The sequence below is a fragment of the Plectropomus leopardus genome, chromosome 8, assembly GCF_008729295.1.
Source record: "Plectropomus leopardus isolate mb chromosome 8, YSFRI_Pleo_2.0, whole genome shotgun sequence".
In the NCBI taxonomy this organism is placed as follows: domain Eukaryota; kingdom Metazoa; phylum Chordata; class Actinopteri; order Perciformes; family Serranidae; genus Plectropomus; species Plectropomus leopardus.
Genome location: NC_056470.1, coordinates 3642665 through 3664705, shown reverse-complemented (window position 1 = coordinate 3664705; position 22041 = coordinate 3642665). Strand labels below are relative to the sequence as shown.

Here is a 22041-nt window from a genome sequence, read left to right as displayed (position 1 = left end):
CCCTGTGAAATGGCCATGCTGTTTTTCCATTGCCAAAATCTAGCCTTACTTTGGGTTACTCATTCTTTTGCCCCCTTTCTGACAAACTAGCATGAAATGATTGGTATCACTGGTTCCTTGAGTCTTCTACTTTTATATGATATGCTGACAGCCCAATTTTTAACATTCATACACAATCATACACTGACAGACAGCCATCGGCAGCAGCTTGGTGTTCAGTATCTCACTCAAGGATACTTTGACCTGTTGAATGGAGGAGTCTGGGATCAAACTGCCAACCCTCTGATTACTGAACGACCCGCTCTACCACCTGGAATTAGGTAGGTTTTCTTTGAGGGTGTGACCCATGGGTGTCATTTCTCTGGGGAATGTGGGGGCATGCCCCCCACACTTTTCAATCTGCTGTCAGTACATACCACTGTCCAACACGGCCATCAAACTAGAGGCCAAAAAGTCTGCAGCCATGCTACTGCTGCTATATTTACTGCAAAGAAAGCAAGGTACAGCACTGATTGAAATGATGAAAGTTCAGCTCCACAGGTTTTTTTTCTGTTGCTGAAACATTTCCAGGCCAAATTCTTTTTTTTACACCTCTGCAGTGGTTGTGTCAGAACTGATCAGTGCTGAGCTGCACCTGAGCTGTTCAGGGTATCTTTTGGTTTCAGCTCTGTCAACAGCCTTTCATAAGATTCACAGGGCTGTAATCAGTTACTGACTGGGTCCACAGAGCTCAGTAAATAATATATGAAATATCAAGCCCTGAGGAAAAAAAAAAGTTAATTTAACTTGAGTTTTGTTGTCACATTATGGCAAAGTGGTCAGTAGTTTTGGGGGTAAATGTTACAGAAGACATTTTGACTTCATAATAGGAAAAGTACAGGTGTAAAAAATTAAATGAATGATGGCTGGATTCCACTTAGCTCCGCCAGTTCAGGGTCCTGGTCTTGTTTTTTTGCTAGCTCACTGTCTCTGTTATGGTTTACTGGGACACCTGAACTAAAGGGATCTGTCATTATACTGTTAGTAACAATATTACTTTATCCAATAATGAATAGTGTAAAAAATTACCTACTAAAAAAAAATCTGTAATAATATTACTCTTACCCCCAAAACAAATGGATCGTCATTCATCCGAGTGTCAGCTGAGTTGGGATGCGACCTGAGTGACTTCTTCTCGCATGCCGAGTTTGGGCTGATGTTGGGCCTGGTTATTTTGTGGGCGAAGTCTTCCTTTATAACCATAACAGCATACATTGTAGATTCTAACATCTTAGAATAACAACAGTAAAATCACATATGCCTTTCTCTGTCATTATTTTCATAGTTATCTGCTGTTATTGGTTATTTTATCATTTACTAACACAATTCCTACTCTTATTATTACTATCTATTTGACTGGTCACTTAAATGCGCTGTCATCTGTCAGATGCTGCAGCTGTTGCAGCTTCTGTCAGCTGTTAACAAGCTGTCATCTATAAATGTAGTCGATGTGACACGTTTTCTGCTGTACAGAGGATTGTGGGTCAGAATAACCCCAAAAGCATGCTGGCTTCCATACTGCAAAATGCTACCAGATTCAGTATTTTTGGCATTCTGCTTTGGTATAGTATATCAGTGCACTGCTATTAAATCTATTTCTGGCACATTCAATAGTATGGTAGTAAGGGTACCATAAACAGCACACTGTGCCCTTTCAGTGTACTTTACTTTGTCACTTTTCCATTGTTAACACTGTTAGTATGTGAACACTTAGTTATCAGTTGCAGTGAAGATGGCAGCTAACAACTATTTTCATTATTAATCTCCTGATTAAGTTTTTCTATTCATCAGCTATTATACTGACAAAATATCTGCTGATTAGTTTTCTTTACATCAAAAGATCACTTAATCAAGGAGTCATTTGTACAGCCTCGTCCCTGTCTTTTTTTTTAAATCAAAAAACACTCAGACACACTTTGTTTGCTTGACAAAACATAAAGACCTTTATTTAAATAATCATAAAGGCACAAGACAGAGGTCTCTCTGCTTTTTTGTTCCACCACTGCAGCGTTTTTTCCCTGTGCCACTTCCCTTCATTTGTGAAAGCTACAAATTCCTGAACAAGCACAGAGCACTGCCTAAATCTCCTCACAGGTCACATGAAATTCAAAGTATTTGGCAAATAGTCCCTCAGGTCTGGCTTCACAGTAGGACATGAACTGTCACTGTTTCTCTTAATCTCATATTGTGCACACCACCTGCCATGCCATATGTATTTAAAATGGACTGGAAACATAATAATGGTTTTAAAACAACAAGGGAGCAATGCCTTGACTGTAAACAATATTATACATTTAGAACATCAATTACATGAGAGTGAAACGTTAACAGCACAGGCAGTAAATCATAAAAAGAAAATTGTATAAAAATAATCTCATAAATAAAACATAAAGCGGAGACAAGAAACAAATAAAGGAATGTTTGATGTACCATGTGCAATCATGGTTGCTGACAGTCCATCAACCTGACAAACAGTGGACTTCATGTCCATCAGTGAAGGTACATTTCCCTTTAACTTGTCTTTGCTCACATTTTCAGTCCCTTTTAGGGAAATAAAACCATGTACGAGGACCAGAAACGTTCTATACTGCTGAACGTCTAATAGCAGAGGACTAACATGAAATATTTACACATTAGTTTAACTAAAACAGAATTTTTGCAGTTCAAAAATTCCCCTACGACATGACAAACTGTTGGTCTACATCAGCCGAGCCTGTCAAACATTCAGTCCTGTTAGAACCAACTGAATGACAGTGAAAATAATGTAACATATCATGAGTGCAAAACTAAAAGCTAATGCACTGTATAGTCTGACAGGTTGATCTAACCTTAAATAATCTTGGAAACTGATTGCCTGGAATATGAAAGTAAATATAACTTAAACTAACTATTAATCTTAAGTAATCTTATGTTTACTTAACATCTATTTGTTAGATTTACTTTAAATTTAGCTGTATTTATTTAAAGTCAGTCTGACTTAACGTGTTCATCTCAGTGAGGATTTTGCTAATGAGTGTGGAGATCTGCGAGTTCTGTTTTCTTAACATGTTGAAGAAAATACAAATATTACTAGATAGATATACAGCACAACAAACTTGGTTTACTGAAGTTTATAAAACTAGAAAGACTGATTTAATAACAATTAGATATCAAGTACACGTAAGTTAAGATTATTATATTTACTTACATTTTTCAAGGCAATTTCTTTCCTAGACTTTTTTTTTAACTTGTCAGATTTACCAGTGTGTATTTACTGTGGTTACAGTGGTTACAAATGTTACTGTATGTCCAACTTGGAATGACGTGGAAAGGTCACTAAGATAACTTTTCAAAGAACCACTGAGGTTTAGTTCAGCTGCAGGCTGTGACTGCATGTTGGCCTGCTTTAGTGCATATATTCCAGTTAGTTACACAGAAAATTAAAATGTACAGACATCAGTCCAAAATAAAAGTGCTAAAGTGACAATGATGATAAAGCATAATCATAAGGTCAAAAAACAAAAATATTCTGTTCATACAGGTAGCAAGGAAACCTTTGCAGGTGATGTTTCACTCAGGTAGTTTTCTTTCACATTTTAACAATTTAAACAAATTCAGAATGAAATGTCTTAATTAATACAGATGCATCTAAGATTTTTCTATTTGTTGTGTCGCAACTCAGATGCATCTTTAGATTTCTTCTCAGGAGGTTCATGGTAAGCATTTGTTCTGCAGTTTGCTAGCTTTCTCCATTTTGTGTTAGCAAAGAGAAAAGCTGACAGGACATCAGGACATCCACTGTGTGAGACCACAGTGTGTGAGCACAGCGGGCAATTAAAACAAAATTTTGAATATGAACTGTTATAATTACACACTTAATATCTAATCCGTAAAGCATCCGCCCTGCCAGCCTCATTTGCAGTAAAGTGAATTTACAGAAACTGTAATAGTGAAGTGAAGATTTCAGAGTGAAGCCAACTCACAGCTGTGGTCAAAAGTTTACACACGCTTGTAAAGAAAATGTATGTCATAGCAGTCAAATCATTTCTCCAATTTTTCAACAATGGGATGATTAGTGCACATACTATGTTGTTTTGCTGACAGTGGAACTGGTGCTTTACAGAAACTGAAAGGAAAATGGAAATTCTTCAGGAAAACATTAGGTCATCAGCTAGGAGGACTTGAACGGAGTAGAGCGTTCCAGCAGCATAATGAGCACAAAAACACATCAAAAATGGTAATGGACTGGCTAAATCAGGCTAGGATACAGGGATTGGAATGACTGTCCCAAAGTCCTGACTTAAACTCCATCCAGAACATGGATGGCAACCAAAAGCACCTAGCTGAGATGAAAAAGCCTAGGGGGCATCTGAGCAGATATTAGCATTACTGAATGTATGTTTCTTACCCAGCAGATATAGTGACATTTTTTAGGAGACCTATGATAAATTCATAAAAGACCCAAAATTGATGAATGTTTTGTGATAAAGCAGTATGTGCTCTTATCTTCCCATAAGAAAAATTAAGAGAAATTACTCGAAACTCAGAACTGTCCTGACATACATGTTCTTTACAAGTGTATGTGAATTTTAGACCACAACTGTGCAGCGACCTGTACAGCTGCACTCGTCTCGTCCAAACTTACAGCCATTTGTAGCTGTTTTTCTGTCGCAAATTTTTCATGGATGAAATCAGGTAGCTCGCTAACTATAACTGAGGCTAGGACTCCTTCATTCTAAATTCTTCCTACAAAGCTGTAATTTGTCATCTGTGTCTCCAACCAGCAGAGACAGTGGTCACTGAGCTCAGCACCAGGCCTGTTTAAATCACTGAATACATCTTTCCAGCTGGCGTCATGTTTTCTCTGGATGAGCTAAGGGATAAAAAACATGGATAATTATTTTAACAACTGATAAAAGCTACATTAGTGTTTTTCTTCGGAAAAAAGCCGTGGCAGGGCACTGAGGAGGCTTTTTTTAATGATGTGCTGCATGTGGGTTTTGTTTCTTTGACAATGATATCTACACATCAACATTAGCTAGTAAGCTCATGTGTCACTACGTTAACAGAGGGCTGATTATACAGTGAACAACAAGCTTACGATGACAGTAATGAAAGCACAACACACACCAGCAACACCCAGTGTCCACCGAACCAATCTGGTCCTACAGTCTCTGCTTACATTTAGTGATGTTAGAAAAAGTCAAATTATTGTGTTAGTCCGACTAAAACTGGACTTTTAAAATACATGTGAAAATTTTAGTTCGACTGAAACTGAATTTCTCAGAGTCTGACTAACACAATGAGATAATGCAGTTGGGGGTCAAATTACTTTTTCATGTATACGCCTCAACTGGACCTGAATTGGCCTAGGCGGTCTGCACATGCTCCATAGTCCACACGCCAAGCTTTAACCCGGAAGTCAAACAGCATAAATTCATAGAAGACAGCTAGAAAAAAAAAACAAAGAGAAAGAAGAAGGAAAGAAAACAAAACAAGATTAAGGTACCAGGTAAAGTATAGAGTATGTAGGAAATGTGCAGGGATGAATACTGTTCGATATGCAACCTGTTTGTCGCTTGATAACTTGTTTGGAATGTGAGGTCATAGGTCAACCAGATGGTCCAAAAAGAGTCGGAAATACTTCTATCAATAAATGGATTCTCCCCCACTCCTCTGAGTGCACAGCAATTAATTCTCAGCTTTTAGTATGGATAGTGTGGGAAATATTTGTGAAAAGTAAAACCTTTTCTGTGCAGATCAACATGATAAGGTCAAATATGGTTGTGCTGCAGGACACCCAGTGCCTGTTTTTTGTCCTGCCAGCGAAGCTCGGCTGGAGGACGGCTGACAATCCATGTGAGACTTGAGTGAAATGAGAGCAAGCGGCTTGACTTACTGGAAAACCATGTTCCCTACTGTACCACAGATAGAGTGTGCATGCTGTTAGGAATGGACAGAGACAAAGGCTCAGGACAAGGCTGAACAGAGTCCAGATCACAGGGACAGCAAAATGTCCAGAGTCGGGTCAAATAGTGATGCAGTGCTGTCGCAGTTTGGCCACAAGGAACTCGTGGGTTAAATTATGTCTTGTGATTATTCCAACAATCTGAAAGAGACAGCAGACAATAAACAGGAGTTTAGCCAGACACAACAAAAACCACAACCATAATTTCTCTCCTATGTCCAGATCCAACATTGATTTATTCCTTTCCCACCAAAATTTGCGCGGCAGGTTTCTCAAACACAGGAAAACCCACTAAATAAAGGCGATAAACTGCATTCCCACTTCCGGAGGTGATAAAATCTGTGACTACTGCATGTCATTTGACCTGAGTGTGAATGACAATCGTACGTGTTTCTGTTGCATTAAAAAGACAAATGGCAGTGCATGTAGATGCAGCAGCCTGTAGCTCCTCAAATCCTTACAAGTTTTTTGCTATATTTTGCTATATTTTTCAATTTTTCAACTCCATTGCCCCTTCTGCTGAAGCACAACTTTTCTACGATAGAGAAGTACTTATCATTATTATTGTATTATTATTAATATTTATTACTCATTAATATCAGGGAAGTTGTGTGAGGTTTGGACTGAATGCAGCAGACTCCGAGAGGATCCCCATCAATGGCATACGCCAAGCGGCCAGTCAGACCAGAGGGGAGAAATGAAACCGAAAAGCGATGGACGAAGAGAAGGAGGAGAGCTAGCATCAGGATTAGGCTAACCCGGCTTGGACCGAGAGCTGTACCTCTTCCAAACCTTCTTCTGGCTAATGTCCAGTCGCAGGATAATAAAGTGGATGAGATGTGATTGAGGCTCACTAAGCAGCAGGAAATCAGAGACTGCTCTGCACACATCTTCACAGAGACATGGTTGACATGGTTAACCCCCAATATCCTGGATCAAGCTGTTGCACTCGATGGGTGGACCTTGTTGGGAGCCATAAGGACACAAGACTCTGATACAAATTAAAAAAATGCACTGCAGGAATTGAATGATGCCATCAGCAGCAACAAACCAGATGAAATTTTCATAGTAGCTGCTGATTTTAATGAACTCATCCTTCAACTCCAAAGATGTAGCAGGATCAAGAACAAATTAAATTTTGTTCTTTAAAGTTTGTTTAAAAAAAGCCTAATAAATCTACCTTCTACCTTCTACCTTCTAAACGTAAGCAGTGGTTAGCAGGTTTTTTGTGCAGTGGGAATGAGGCTTTACAGAACTTATCAGTGTGTAAAAACCCACAGTGGGTGAACTAAACCCTCAAACATTTTGGAACAGAACTCTTTGGGATGACTACTTACTTCTCCAACAGCGTTAACCACTGGTAAGTGTCGCAGGCCCATGGTCCTGAACAGGTTGAACACCTGGGAGATGTGGGTGTTGGGTGATACGGTGTAGGGGCTTGGGTTCATGTAGGGGGTGACATCCTGGGAACACAAGAACATCATCCTTTACTGACACAATTTTTAATTTAATATCAAAAAAATCTTATTCAAATGAAACTGAAAAGTTTTATTCCAATCTGAATGTTCTCTTCTGACTATGTGTTTAACTGGTCGTACCACTATCATGCGGGGGTTGAGCAGGGCAAGGTCCAAGTCATGGATGTCAGGGTAACGTGGGTAATCTTCAGTCATCTCTGCGTAGGACAGCCTGGGCTGAGTGGCACTCTGGATTGATACAGAAAAATTGGTTACAAAAATACATGTGTGTGTATCTGTCTGAATGAATGAATGAATTAATAAATATTTTATTTATGTGTCCGATTGTCCCGCATGGGATTATTCAGACACATTAACTGTAATACAGTAAATATGTGTGTGTGTGTGTGTGTGTGTGTGTGTGTGTGTGTGTGTGTGTGTGTGTGTTTGTGTGTGCGTATGTGTGTGTGTGTGTGACTGACCGACTGGTTTTCAGCGTAGCAGACCCCTCTGATGAGCAGGTTGACCAGCTGGGAGCGCAGGATGAGGCCGTGGAAGGTGAGTGGTCTGAAGCGCTCTTCCATGGTCCACTCCTCACTGGGAGACTGATCTGGGTACAGGTTGGGGTAGGGAGCGTGCCTGCATGTGGACAGCAACAACACAACGAACACAGGAAACCTGTGTCAGTACGATGACTCTGACAGAAGCCAGATGCTTCAAGCACGCTGTCATGTTTGAAAAGTCTCTGACAAAACAACAACCATATTCAGCTTAGTATATATTTACTTTTTAAATTTACAACTCCAAAAAATTTGGGACACTCACATGTAAAACATAAATAAAAACAGATTGCAATTATTTACAAATTCTTTTTGACCTAATCAATTGAATACAGTCCAAAAACAAGATATTTAAAGTTAAATATAAATATTAAATTTCAACCTGCAACACATTCCAAAGCAGTTGGGACAAGACAAACAAAAGACTAGAAAAGTTGCAGAATCAAAAACTCCTGTTTGGAACCTTACACAGGTAAACACGGTACCTGGTTACAGATACCACATTGTGTCCTCTGGCTAAGGAGGACACAATGGACCATCTAAAGTGTGCTGCTGTCTGAAGAGTCCACATTTCAAACTGTTTTTGGACACCATGGATGTCTTATCCTCCCACCAAAAGAGAAAAAAGGACCATCCTGACTGTTACCAGCTATAAGTTCAAAGCATCTGTGATGGTAAAGGGAAGAGGTGTCAGTGCCCATGACATCATTGGTAACTTGCACATTATAAAATTTAGATTAAAAACCGGGAATACTGCCACGCAGTTGTACGCCTCCATGCACCGGTCAAGTTGCACTTACAGTTTACATCCATGTCTGTGAAAACATGGACGCTTTACTCACAGAAGATCTCTACAATCAGCACAGTTTAAAGATCAGTGTCACCTACTCTCTGACCAAATATCTCCCCTTCTGTTCCTGAAATATGAAGCTGAGTAATGGACAGAAAAGTGTTTTTGCAGAACGCAATGATGTCACAATTGACCTTTTGGATATAAAATGTCAGAACTTTATCATTATATCCTTTTAGATATTTGTGTAAATTTTTGAGCATGCGACTTTTGGCCAAAAACATGTTTTATGAGGGAAATTCCCTCTCGGAGTTCTACAGATATTGTGTTCACGAGAATGCAACAGATGCAAGGTCACAGTAACCTTGACCTTTGAACACCAAAAATCTAATCAGCTCATCATCGAGTCTTGAAGCAGTTCCCTCATGGTGTTCTTGGGATATTGCTTTCACAAAAACGAGAAGAATGCAAGATCTGCAGTATATATGTATGTATGCATGGGCAACCTGAAAACATAATGCCTAAAAATGAAGTTTTTCAGTTGAACATTAAATATCTTAACATTATACCATATTCAGTTGGATATATATCAAAAGGGATTAGAAAATTATTGGATTCTTTTTTATTCATGTTACACACTGCGTCCCACGTCCAAACTTATTGGAAATGAGGCTGTATTATAGAACAGTGCTCATAATGATCACAACTGCAATGATAAACTTCATTTAGGTTTGGTTCATACATGACATATGGAAAAACTGTCAAACTACAGTCATTGTATGTTTTGTTACTTTATTTCCATGATCCTTTGCTTTGTGGTAAACTGTCTCCTTCCAGCCAGCTACCTGAGGCTGCCACTGCATGCACACTGAAATCATGACAATGTAGTCTCCTCAAACCTGACCACAAACTGCCAAAAAGGAGCCAAAAAGATGCAGTGGTAAAACCTGACGTTCCCCAGGCAGGCCCTGAGCCGTCGACAAACAGACAACGACAAACAGTCATGGCTGCTGGTGATGGAGACAGAAAACAAACGTGCACAGGGAAACTGTGATGTGCACTGTGACTAAAGCCACCCTCATGTGGCATAATGAAACAGCACATTATTTTTAAAAGGATTCATGTAATAAATATACAAATGACAATTAGATGATAATCTAAAAAGGCAATTTCCCCATTGTGATCATTAAAGTATTTCTGATTCTGATTCTGATACATCTTCATCAGAAATAAAGAAAAAGAAAAAAAAATTTTCTAATAACCATCTGCTCAGACTGATCATTTGTGATCACTATAAGTGCTAGTTTATACATTTTTGTGCTGTTTTCAACATATCAGAAAAAAACTTAAAGTAAAATGCAATGCACATTCTTATATTTGCTTTTTATTTGTGCAATACTTAACGGACAACTGAATGAAAAACATTTAATAAAAATTCTTTAGCATCTTAACTTTAATAAGTGAATTGTTTTTTAGAGATCTCTGTTGCTCTCTGCTGGACAACATGAAAACACCTCCTCACTGTGCTTTCCCTTGGGATTTGATGAAAATGTATCACAAAAAAGAATGTCACTACGAAAAACACTTTCATCATTATAAAAGATAAAAAGTTAATCAATGTCCTTTTCATAGCAAGGTTATAGCTGTAAATGTACAAGTTAAATAAAAAATGGTCCCGTTACTACGGGCAATGCCAGAAATTTAGTTATTGCTTTTTTTGTTTCCTTGCTTTGGCTTTGTTTGTTTTTTTATTGTTTGTTTCTCTTTCTGTTTTGTTTTTAACTTTAGCTTAATATATTATTATTATTATTGTTGTTGTTGTTGTTGTTGTTGTTGTTGTTGTTGTTACTGTTTTTTCATACTTGTATATTTCTTGTGCTCTTTTTTTTAAATTGTAAATGCCAAAGTGGGAGGTATATGCCAAATTAATTAGTACATTTTGGGAAGTAATATTACCACTGATTATGTGCGTAGGAGTGTTGAAGATGGACATGAAAAGGCCAAAAGTATGAATTGCATGAATATGAACATGAAACATTTCCTCAGTGTTGTGTGTTGTATGTGTTGCCTTTATGTTGAATAATAACACTATAGTGATGGCACAATAATTTAAAGAGCAAAGTCTCAATTTTAGTGTGGACTGTACAGCACTACAGTATACAGTACTACTGTACTATACAGTGTATTACCTGTGTGTTTGTGTGTGTGTGTGTGTGTGTGTGTTTGTGTGTGTGTGTGTGTGTGTGTGTGTGTCATACCTCCTCTCCAGCATCTGCTGCAGCAGGTCCTCTCCCTCCTCTGCCGGCTCCACCACAGCGTTCTGTTCATCACAAACATTCCTCAGCTCGCTGGATGGGTACGACTTCATGGACTGGCAGCGCCGCCGCTGTTCCCCGGCACGGGACACAACACTGGATTTCTACATGCAGCAAGTTTACACTGATTAATCAGTTTGTGGTGGTGCACACATATCTGGTTTTTGAGGCCCAGCTCCATTCTAACACTCACACACACTGAGAGGAATCTCTTACAGAAACATCCGCACATTTAATATTCATCCTGAGACAAAATCCCTGCTGTGCTTCATCACCTGCTGAGGCACATTCACATATTAGCAAAGAAATCCAAAAGGCTGCTCTTATTATGAACCCTAGAGGGTGTTAGGTGGTAAATTCATTGACTGATTTCAATAGGAAAGTAAGTAAATTGTTTGTGTATCAAAAGGCTTTGAATCAAAAGGATATAATCATCTATCAGGCTAGGCTACATGTGATTTTATATTACAACATCAATATATATCTTGATCAAATATATTCTCTGGAAATGTAACTGCTCTTGTGATAAAGCCACGAAGCAGTCAGGAAGAAATGCCTATCTCCCTCTCTCTCTCTCTTTATATATATTGATATAAATAAAAATATAAATATATGTATATATATAAGAGAATGGTATAGCAAAATCTGAGAAAACCAGAAAATGTCTGTTGTCACATGTCACCACGTTATATGTTATCATGTTGCCTCTTATCACTCTGAAACTTATGGGGGGAAAAAATCTAATTGTGTTTTAGAATTCAGCAGATGATTGTGCTGTTTCTTCTCCACAGAGTGAGTGACATGCTACATTTGGAGTGAAATGCAGTGCTGCTTGTGTAGCTGGGACATACTAAGCTAAGGGGAGGACGGAGGCAGGTGATTGTCCCTGTAATAGACAGAGCTAAATAAACTGGGGTCGGTCCACTGCTGCTGGCACTACACACAGTCCTCTACCTGTATCCACTGGTTACCCGGCTGAACACGCCTCTACAAGTATGAGCTATGAAACTAGTTCAGGTAAAAAAAAGGAAAAAAGAAAGATGAAAAGACAAGGAGAGAAGGTTAGTAACAGGACAGAAGTTTGATAACAGCGAGAACACACATAGGCAGATGTTTTATGCTCCTGCTGTGGCCGTATAGTGTACATTGTTGCTCAGCTGGCAGCATCAACAGAGACATGCTGCAAATCCACAAGGTCACTCCTGTCTGCTGACATGTCTTGATGTGGGACACTCCCCCTCTTCTGGATACAAGGCATTGTGGGTTATAAATGTGAAGTGGCTCAGGATGTACCTTGAAGCGGATGTTGTTGCTGACCAGGATGTTGCCCTTCATGAAGTCCCGCTCGTTCTGCCGGTTTTCAGTAACCACAGGGAAGGCGTGGTATACGGTGGTGCGCAGGATGCTGACCAGAGACTGGATCCGGGTGTGGGGGTACACATAGGTCAAGTTGGGCTCCATGATGTCACTGGCTGTCAGCCTTGATGACACACACAAGTGACAGAAACACACAAAGGAGGAGCACTGTCAGAGGTCACCCAGGATGGGTCTTTAAAGGAGACACTGTGATGCTTGTTTGGTGATTTGGTGGCGAGGTTCACAGACTGAGATCACAGAGAATTCATGACTAAACACAGCAGCTCAAATATCCTGCACAGAGTAGATGATGACTCCCAAAGTTGTATTCATTTGTCTATAAAGATCCAGAAGTCATCATGTATACTGCACAAGTTTATTAAGCATCCAGTGGTGCTAAATAAATTTTGATTTGTCTGTTTTATGTGATGAAAAAGCTACTACTGACAGACTAATAATATCACTCAGTGGAAATGCAGTCATCTCGCAATTGTGATTTATCGACATTTCAATAATATTGCAGCATAGGGACACCATCAGTCTACTTAAAGAGTGCAGATGGAACAGATACCTGCTGCCTTCAGATGCTGTAACGAGAGTCACCAGAGTATAACTACAAATCTTACTTGTCCATTTCCACCTCAGTCTCCCACTCCAGCAGCGGCACTCCTCTCAGCTGGATGTGGATATCATAGATGCCCTTGTTGAAGAAGTCTCCAGTCCACTTGGCAACCTGATAAACAACACGAAACTAAGTACCACATGAACCGATCAGGAAATACATGACAGGATCATACACACGACTGGACTCATCAACACGTCTCTTCACCTCTCAGGACAAACAGGAAGTCATTTCACAGAATCCTATTCATTCCGTAACAGCCCATGGCTGATGTAATAATGGTAGAAGATATAGACTGTGACAGTATACCATGAGAGTGATCATGATGGGCAGCCCGTATGTGATTTCATTGGTGGACTCAATGAGGATGACAGTCAGGCTGATGGTCATTCTGACCACGCCTCCCAGGAAGGCCGCTGCTCCAATGAGAGCGAAGGTCCCTGAGTAGATGTCCATTCCCATTTTCCTAACAGAGGACAGACACACAGTGAGAAGCAGGATCACTCCAGTCTGTGTGTGACAGCACAGGAAGTGAAAAAGACTAAGAGAGAAAAAAAAAATCCAGTCAGCAGATTCCACCATGTGGACTGTGGATCTGTACCACCAGCAGAGATGTTACTTCCCTGAGTCTTTATGGGCTTCTGTTAACTTTCTCCTCAACACTTTAAAACCTGAGCAAATTGGCTTGAGTTCTTTCAAAAGCATGGGCAGTAGGCAATATGCAACTTAACAAGAAATTAGTAAAAACTTACAAGAAAACTTACTCAAAATAAGAAGCAACAAAAAAAAGTTAAAACATAAACAAGAAAATGACCATACATATGCATTTCTATATACACGTGTGTGTGTGTGTGTGTGTGTGTGTGTGTGTATGTGTGTACCAGCAAAACAAAACTGATATTAATCCAGTTAAAGGGTTAAAGTAGAAGTTTAACAGCTTGAGAAGTGTGTATTCGGGTTCTTTATTTTCGTGTGTTAAGTATGAAGCTGGAGTCAGGATATGGTTAGCCTAGCTTAGCATAAGGACCCAGGAGGACGCAGGAGGATGCAGGAGGAAGCAGGAGTTCACACTGCTTGCAATCTAACCTTTAAAATGAGTTGAAAACTCTTCATTTAATGCAAGAATATTTTTTTGGCCTCACAAGCTAACGTGTCAGCTAACACATATCCAGCAGACACAAAGCAACAGCATTCATTTCTCTGCAGCTGCTAAATGCTGCACTGTGTTTACGAGCAGTGCTGCTGCCAGCACATTTGATGCTCAAGGCAAGCCTACACTCCCAAATATTCGTGCACATTTTAATATGTGCAAATTTGCTTTCAGTACTAGCAACATGTTGGAGCCTACATGTGTTATAATAACCAAATCAATCAATTATCAATGAACAATCAATAAATAATCTCAAAACAAAATGTACAAATTCACTTTCTTATTGAACTAGGGATGCACCAATTTTGTAATTCTGGGCCCATACCAAGGTTTAAAATAACTATTTGGACAATAGCCTATACTGATTTTTCTGTTTTTGTTTATTTTGTTTTTATTTATTCTTATTTTGTGCCATGAAAAAAAATACACTATAGTACACATCTACACAACTTTGTCTCCAAAAATTTTTTTTTATAAGATTACATTGAACACATCATGAGAACATTATAATTTATCTACACCCAATACTCATATTTTTTAACAGAGCTTGACGCATCATAAAGTAACGCATTGTAACCTCCATTAGATGTTAGTTGTGGCCACCAGCTGCTTAGAGCTGATGTTAACTGGCTCTCCTGCTTGTTTCTTTTTTTAATTTTCTCTCTCTCCACATATAACCTCTGACATCCACTTGACTCTGCTATAACTTTGATGTTACCCATCAAAGATTGAATCAGTTGTTGGTCAGATTGTGATGACTTTTTCTTTTTTTTCTGGGCTCTGTTTTCAAAATACAAATACAAAATACAAATCTAAATCATTTTGATATTCATGACATTCCATAGCCACCCAAGGGGGACAGCCAAACCTCGGTCATTTGAACATTAGGAGAACATTGTTCTTACACTTTGAGGATGTTGGCAACCAGACGTCCAAAAGCTGCCCCACAGAGCAGTGAGGGGACGAAGAGGCCACTGGGTACAGACACACCGTAGGTCCAGCACGCCAACAGAAAGTAGAGCAGGAAGAAGACGGACAGAGTCACAGGGCTGAAGGTGCCTGACAGGAAGAACAGGAGGTAGCTGGTCATTACAGAATGTTCTCTACAAGCCTCTTAGAACCAACACTCAGAGAGAGACTAGAACAGAGGACACCAGGGAAACACCAGTAATGTTGCAAATTGAATTTATGTTTTTTATTAACTTAATGAAATCTTTATATTTTACAGGCTTCGCAATTTCCCTTTAGAAATATGCACTTTTGTAATCCTTTCAATTACTGTTACTTGGCTTTACCACTAGACAAGCTCTATTGTGAACACATAACATCTGAAGATGCGATAAACAGTTTGCAAGATATGAACTAAAATGTATTTGATTTTATTGAAGTGTCTTCAAAATGTAATCTAATAATTCAAACTAAACACCATTTATGCTTGGACCCCACCCAAAAAACCTACTGGCAAAATAAAAAACACACAAATGAAAATTAAACAGTCTTTACGTGAAAGGAGATTTAAGGGGGGGGATTTCAAAATGAATTAACTAACGAGTACGCACGCGTGTGCATGTGTGCGTGTGTGTTGTCTCACCCTCCTGGTGGAAGAGCTGGTGGATGGCTGCCTCCTGTGGGTTGAAGAAAAGCGTGGCCATGTCATTGTAGGTCTTGTTAGTGCAGAAGAACTGGCGGATGGTTGAGTTGATGTCCTCACTGCCGGACAGCTGCAAACAGACTTACACATTAATATGATGTCATAAATACATGATGCCGAGAGTCTGCTGGGACTGTGTTTCTGCAACGCTCACCAAGTTCAATTTCATACTATTCAAGACCAAATTTAGACCACACTGAATTCCGCCTTCAAATGTCCCAAAGTCAAGTCAAGTCAATTTTATTTATAAAGCCCATTATCATAAAGCACAATTTGCCTCAGAGGGCTTTACAGAGTACAACATCCCTCTGACCTTAAACCCTCACATTGACTAATGAAAAAAAAACCCAAAAAAACCTTTAACGGGGAAAAAATGGTAGAAACCTCAGGAGGAGCAACTGAGGAGGGATCCCTTTTTCAGGACCTACAGACATTTCAGATCTTACTGCACAGACTGGAACACTTAATTTGCCCTAAAGGAATGGCACTAGCCTGCTTTAAGTCATACATATCAGATCGTTCCCAATTTGTTCACATCAATGATCAACCCTCCACACATACTAAGGTCTGCTTCGGAGTGCCACAGGGTTCTGTGCTTGGACCAATCCTTTTTACTTTATATATGCTTCCTCTAGGCAACATAATTAGAAAACACTCTATAAATTTCCATAGTTGTGCTGACAATACGCAATTATATCTATCTATGAAACCAGATGAAACTGATCAGCTATCTAGACTTCAAACATGTCTTAAGGACATAAAAGCCTGGATGAGCCATAATTTCCTGATGCTGAATTCAGACAAAACTGAAGTTATTGTTCTTGGCCCCAAACACCTCAGAAGCTCTTTTTCTAACGATGTAATTTCTCTAGATGGCATTACCTTGGCTTCTAGCACAACTGTAAAGAAACTCTGAAACTGCACGTCTGTCCGTCCTGGAAGAGGGATCCCTCATCATCCTCTACTGCTCTTCCTGAGGTTTCTTCCTTTTTTTTCCCCGTTACAGGTTTTTTTTTTCAGGAGTTTTTCCTTGGGTGATGTGAGGGTCTAAGGGCAGAGGGATGTCGTACACTGTAAAGCCCTCTGAGGCAAACCATGTTTTGTGATAATGGGCTCTATTAATAAAACTGACTTGACTTGACTTGACTTGACAGACATGCAATAGATGTAATAAAGAACAATTAGATTACAGTAGATGACAAAATGACATATAGTAAAGAGAAAGAGACAGAAGAGAAAGAGAGAGGAAGAGAGGGGGAGAGTCCTAAAAATGTCCTAATGTCCTAGTAATGTCCTAAATTCCTAGATGTGTCTTAAAATCCTAGAAATGTCCTAAAATCCCAGAAACATCCTAAAATTCCAGAAATATCCTAAATTCCTATGAATTTCCTAAATCCTGGAAATGCCCTAAAACAGGGCATCCTAGGATCCTCAAAACATCTTACAATCCAAGTCCTTAAATCCTAGAAATGTCCTAAGATCCTACAAAAAACATCCTTAAAGGAGTTCCTAAAAATATCTTTTTGCTAAAATTAGCACTTGTCCATTGTGAGATAAGACATGTAGTACTTACATTACTAACTAGAGGAGGCAGAAGATGAGATTTTTGCAAATGAAACGTAAGACTATTTACCCTATAAGGCCTTTTTATGGAGGCAAAAGAATTCAGTGCAATTGAGGACTTGAGGAGGACTGGAGTCAGCCTCTGAAGAGTCAGCCAGTGTCCTTGTGCACAGTTCTGTTAACGATGGAGCAAAGAGCTGATACTTACCGTGGTGTTATGGGTTGTAGGGGAGGACAGGTCACGACATTCGCCCAACAGTATGGAAGCTGCAAATATCACCACTGTTGTCACCATGGCAACCAGCAGACTCTCTAGAACTCTGGTAAGAGTGCAGACATCAGATCAACTTCTGTCATTACGTGCTTGAAAGGAAATTCGTGTCACCTTTTGACATTAAAGCAATATTTAGGACAGATAGTATGTGTGGCTGACAGGCATGATGTTGGACTGTTCCCTGTGTGGACACATGATGTAGCAGTCACCTGATAAACTTGGCCTTGGGGTGGATATGTCTGATGCGATACTTGGCCAGGCCCTTGTTCATGTAGTTGAAGAGCGCCCCTAGCAGGCCGCCCACCACCCCCATCAGGACAAAGAAGGCCAGGTCCACTGCTGTCCACAGGTGGCAGTTCTTGTCTCCCTCTGAACACTGACGAGCACGTAGGTTCTCAGTAGAGTTACACGCATAAATGACTTTGCTCACATATAAGATCAGGCTGACAACCAATTATAACAAGTTATAACAAGTTCACAGACTTGCAAAAGCCTCTGAATTTAGAGGGGGGACACAGAATGATAAAAAGGGACACATTTAGAAGTAAAAAAAATACAAAATCCATAACTTCCCCTTTCTTTGTATCTTTTCATTTACTTCAAATACATTATATTACATATTTGAGGAAGGCTCTGTTAAACCAAACTGGCAGAAGGTGAATTCTGATATGTTTATGTCTCACTGTTTTCTGTGGTCTTTGTTTGTATGCTTTGTTAAAACTTAGCGAACACTTTGTAAAAGTCACCTGGGTCTACCTTTAAGAGGAGGGCATTATGTGACAGAGACATGTTTTAAGGTTTTCTTTTCTACTGTCACTGGAATGAATACTGAACTCAGAAGTATCTTTAGTTGACTATTTATTTATCCGATTTATTAGGGCACAGTTGGACATGGACTTGACATCATTTATGTTTGTTAAGTTTGTATATATTTGTTTATTTATGTTTAATCAGCTGATGTATTATAAGAGAAAGTAATAAGGGGAAAAAAGAGGAGGTGGTGTCAGCAGTCTGCATTGTGGAGGCTGGTAGTACAGAAGTTCCAAATACTTTTTTTGCTGAAGGATTCAATGGCGAATTGTGGATTATTCATTAGTAGCTGTTGTGGATTACTGCACACCAGGACTGATTCTGCCAACAGGACGTGTGGTGAGATTGCGTGGCTTCGTATGGTCTGAACTACAGCATCTCATCACGCTTCAACCGGCCTCGCCAAGAGGAGCTTTTTTTCCATTTTTGGTTCCTTTTTCCTTCTTTTGACTACTTTTGGGACGATAAGGGGATTGGACTTTGTCAAGTGACAATTTTGGAAACTTTGGGGACTATTAGGGACTTTGGGTTTGGGGATTATTGGGCTGGATAATTGTTTAATTTGTTTAAAGTGTCGGCAGCTGCACCTGCTATGGTTTCCTGTTATCATCGCCTGTCAGCAGGGGCGATTTAATTTGACTCATTTAATAAGAATTACTAAGAATAATGTATGATTTAAGAAACAAGTCGACTGTCTAAAACACCTGTAACCTGCTTAGTAGCATGTATACCTTTTTTTAAGAGGTCAAAGAGCTCCAGCAACGCAGTTTGTGGAACAACTTTATTAGACTGACGTGTTTTGGCTTGTGGCCTTCCTCAGGGTCATCATCTTCGTCACAATGACCCTGAAGAAGGCCACAAGCCAAAGCAGATTGGTCTGATAAAGTTGTCTCAAACTACAAGTGTTGCGGGGGTCTTTGACCTCTTCTAGACTCTTTTCATTCTCTGTGCACCTTGGAAGTTGGTGAAGGTGTGCCTAAAACCTCCACTCTGCTTCTACAGTACCTTTTTTTAGGTGAACTGTTACAACTTTCCTAATTTGTCACCTTTTTGTACTTTGTTGCACTGCATTAATGTGACATGAATGTTTAAAAATCTGAGGGGAGGGCGTGTGCTGTGTCTTGTAATGAAATCTAGACTGAAACAGTTCAAATAGATCATTGGAGATGGGGGGCTTTGAGGTAAGAGGTAACAACACTTTCTAATATTTTAGGCTGGGTTTTTTAAAATTAAATATTGTTGAGTTGACAATAGCCTTTATTTTATTTTTCAAAAAACTGTTTTTTTTGCTATCAGTAAAAACATTAAGAATATTTAAACACATATACTGTATCAAATGAAGAGACTGCTTCAGTTATGGACTCTTTACCTTGAACTCTCCAAAGTTGAGCAGACCAGGCAGCTGGAAGGAGCCCCACTTGTTGAAGTTGATCCCCGAACGGAAGAAGTTGAGAGTGAAAGTGGCTGACATCGAGCAGAAGAGCTAAAACAAAATGAAACAGAAGAGCTGAGGAAGGGAAGGAGTTAATCATACATCATGTTATGTATGGTCTAACTGTAAAACACAGCCTCTCACTGACATACTGAGGCAGACATTACTTGTGCTACTAATCACTGGAAAGCTTCCCTCTTTACAAATGTGAATCCAATAATACATTCTTATTCAGATGTGATTAAGGAATGCATTACTAAAGCAGCTGATCATTGGTTCAGTGTTGGCCACATATGCTGACTTGTTCTTGTCACCTGGTGATGGCCCTTACATGGACTCATTTCAACTGACTGATTAAAAAGAACGTAATTGAATGTGAATGTGCATCAGTATGGATGCTTGAGAGAACTTGAGCAACCATTTCATGCAACAACTTGTGATGAAAATAGGTCAGCACCTCAACATCCCTGCAAGTATCCTCTATACTACATACATCTACAACTACTGACATGTCTTTTTTTTACCTCACATCTGTCATACCATTACCACTAAGCCATTTTATTTTTTTCTGAAATATGTATTACCATTTTTTATTATCACTATATGTTCTATTGTTATTATTAATTGGATTTTTGTTATTATTAATAGTATTGTCATTTTATTATTTTATTTCATTGTAGTTCATAGTTTTTTCTCCTTGCACATACACACACACAATTACACACATAAATATGGTTGCCATATTTGACAGATTTTACCAAATTTAACTGTTTTTGCCAGATATTATTATTGCAAATATTTGTCAGTTTTTTGTTGGGTTTTTTGTTTTCTCTGATTACTTTTCCCTGTTCATACCGTGGTTGTACCTGTAAATCCGCTAATGTTTCACTCTTTTTGTTCTGTCTTTATGCATCAATAAAAAAAAAAGAAAAAGAAAATAGCATAGTACAGATGGGATTGTTGTATATAGCATCTTTGTGATTAATCTGATGTACATCGCACAAGCCTGTGTGCAGCATGTGACTAGCTGGTGCTACTGGCATCAGCTCATTGAATAAATGAATAAATACAGTACTTCTTTAGTGACACTTGGACCGACCAGCGCTGCTTGTGTGGCTACAAAAACGATAGAGTCAGCGGAAAGAACACAAATGTTTCAACCGTCTTAGTTTTCACTGAATACAGTAACGTACCACTTTCCAAGTGAGGGCCTGGTTCCAGAAGGAGGAGCCCTCCTCCAGACTGAAGAGCATGCCACCGATCGGAGCACCAAAGGCAGCAGCCACTCCAGCAGCAGCCCCCGCTGATACAAAGTCTCGCTTGTCCCTGAAAAACAGTCAAAACTACACCATGAGCTGCGCTTCACAATATTTGCTCCCCCTGTCAGAGAAGCAGTAAACAGTGCACAGTCTTTGATAATCAGAGTGTGCACGCAGCCATACCGGTCACTGCGGAAGTATGGAAAGTCCAGTTTGATCCTCTTGAAAGTGATGCTCTGAAACTAATAGAGGGACAAAACATCTGAAGAGCAAGCTGAAGCCATGATGTGAGTCACATATATTTATCTATCTATATCTATATATATAAATATATATATAAAGAGAGAGAGAGAGAGATAAAATAAGACATATGAATCCTATAATCACTGTATATAAGAATATAAAAAATAGAAACATTACTGTAATTTAATTTTTTTTTTAGACATCTATTGCACATCTGCCCCTCCTGAAGGAGGGATCCCCCCTCAGTCGCTCTTCCTGAGGTTTCTACCATTTTTCCCCCATTCTAAGGGTTTTTTGGGGGGGGTTTTTCATTGATGTGAGGTTCTAAGGACAGAGGGATGTCATATGCTGTAAAGCCCTTTTAGAAAAACTGTGATTTGTGATAATTCACTTTCTAAATAAAATTGAATTGAATAAAAAAAATTGTAATGTCAATATAAGCAGTATACTCATTGTTATTGTCACTGATTGTTGATGTGGTGTTGAGAGTACCTGAGGAAGACCAGCTCCCACAATAGCTCCGCTGTGTATCATCGGACCCTCTTTCCCTACAAACAGACCTGAGTAGACAGA

General features: G+C 39.2%; 1 protein-coding gene across 1 annotated transcript in view; it reads right to left on the bottom strand.

Moving 5' to 3' along the window:
- Positions 1 to 1958: 1958 nt before the first annotated feature.
- clcn6 (chloride channel 6) overlaps positions 1959 to 22041 on the bottom strand; it is a 29139-nt gene continuing 9056 nt past the window's right edge. The window contains exons 8-23 of the mRNA XM_042492075.1: positions 21961 to 22028; positions 21409 to 21467; positions 21160 to 21292; positions 19904 to 20017; positions 17934 to 18100; positions 17659 to 17770; positions 15828 to 15957; positions 15142 to 15295; positions 13396 to 13552; positions 13091 to 13197; positions 12402 to 12588; positions 11052 to 11212; positions 7926 to 8082; positions 7585 to 7692; positions 7324 to 7449; positions 1959 to 6127 (exon numbers count right to left, since the gene is read on the bottom strand). Of these exons, the coding sequence (XP_042348009.1) occupies positions 6047 to 6127; positions 7324 to 7449; positions 7585 to 7692; positions 7926 to 8082; positions 11052 to 11212; positions 12402 to 12588; positions 13091 to 13197; positions 13396 to 13552; positions 15142 to 15295; positions 15828 to 15957; positions 17659 to 17770; positions 17934 to 18100; positions 19904 to 20017; positions 21160 to 21292; positions 21409 to 21467; positions 21961 to 22028 (2021 nt within the window). The 3' untranslated portion in view covers positions 1959 to 6046. The remainder of the gene's footprint in view (positions 6128 to 7323; positions 7450 to 7584; positions 7693 to 7925; positions 8083 to 11051; positions 11213 to 12401; positions 12589 to 13090; positions 13198 to 13395; positions 13553 to 15141; positions 15296 to 15827; positions 15958 to 17658; positions 17771 to 17933; positions 18101 to 19903; positions 20018 to 21159; positions 21293 to 21408; positions 21468 to 21960; positions 22029 to 22041) is intronic.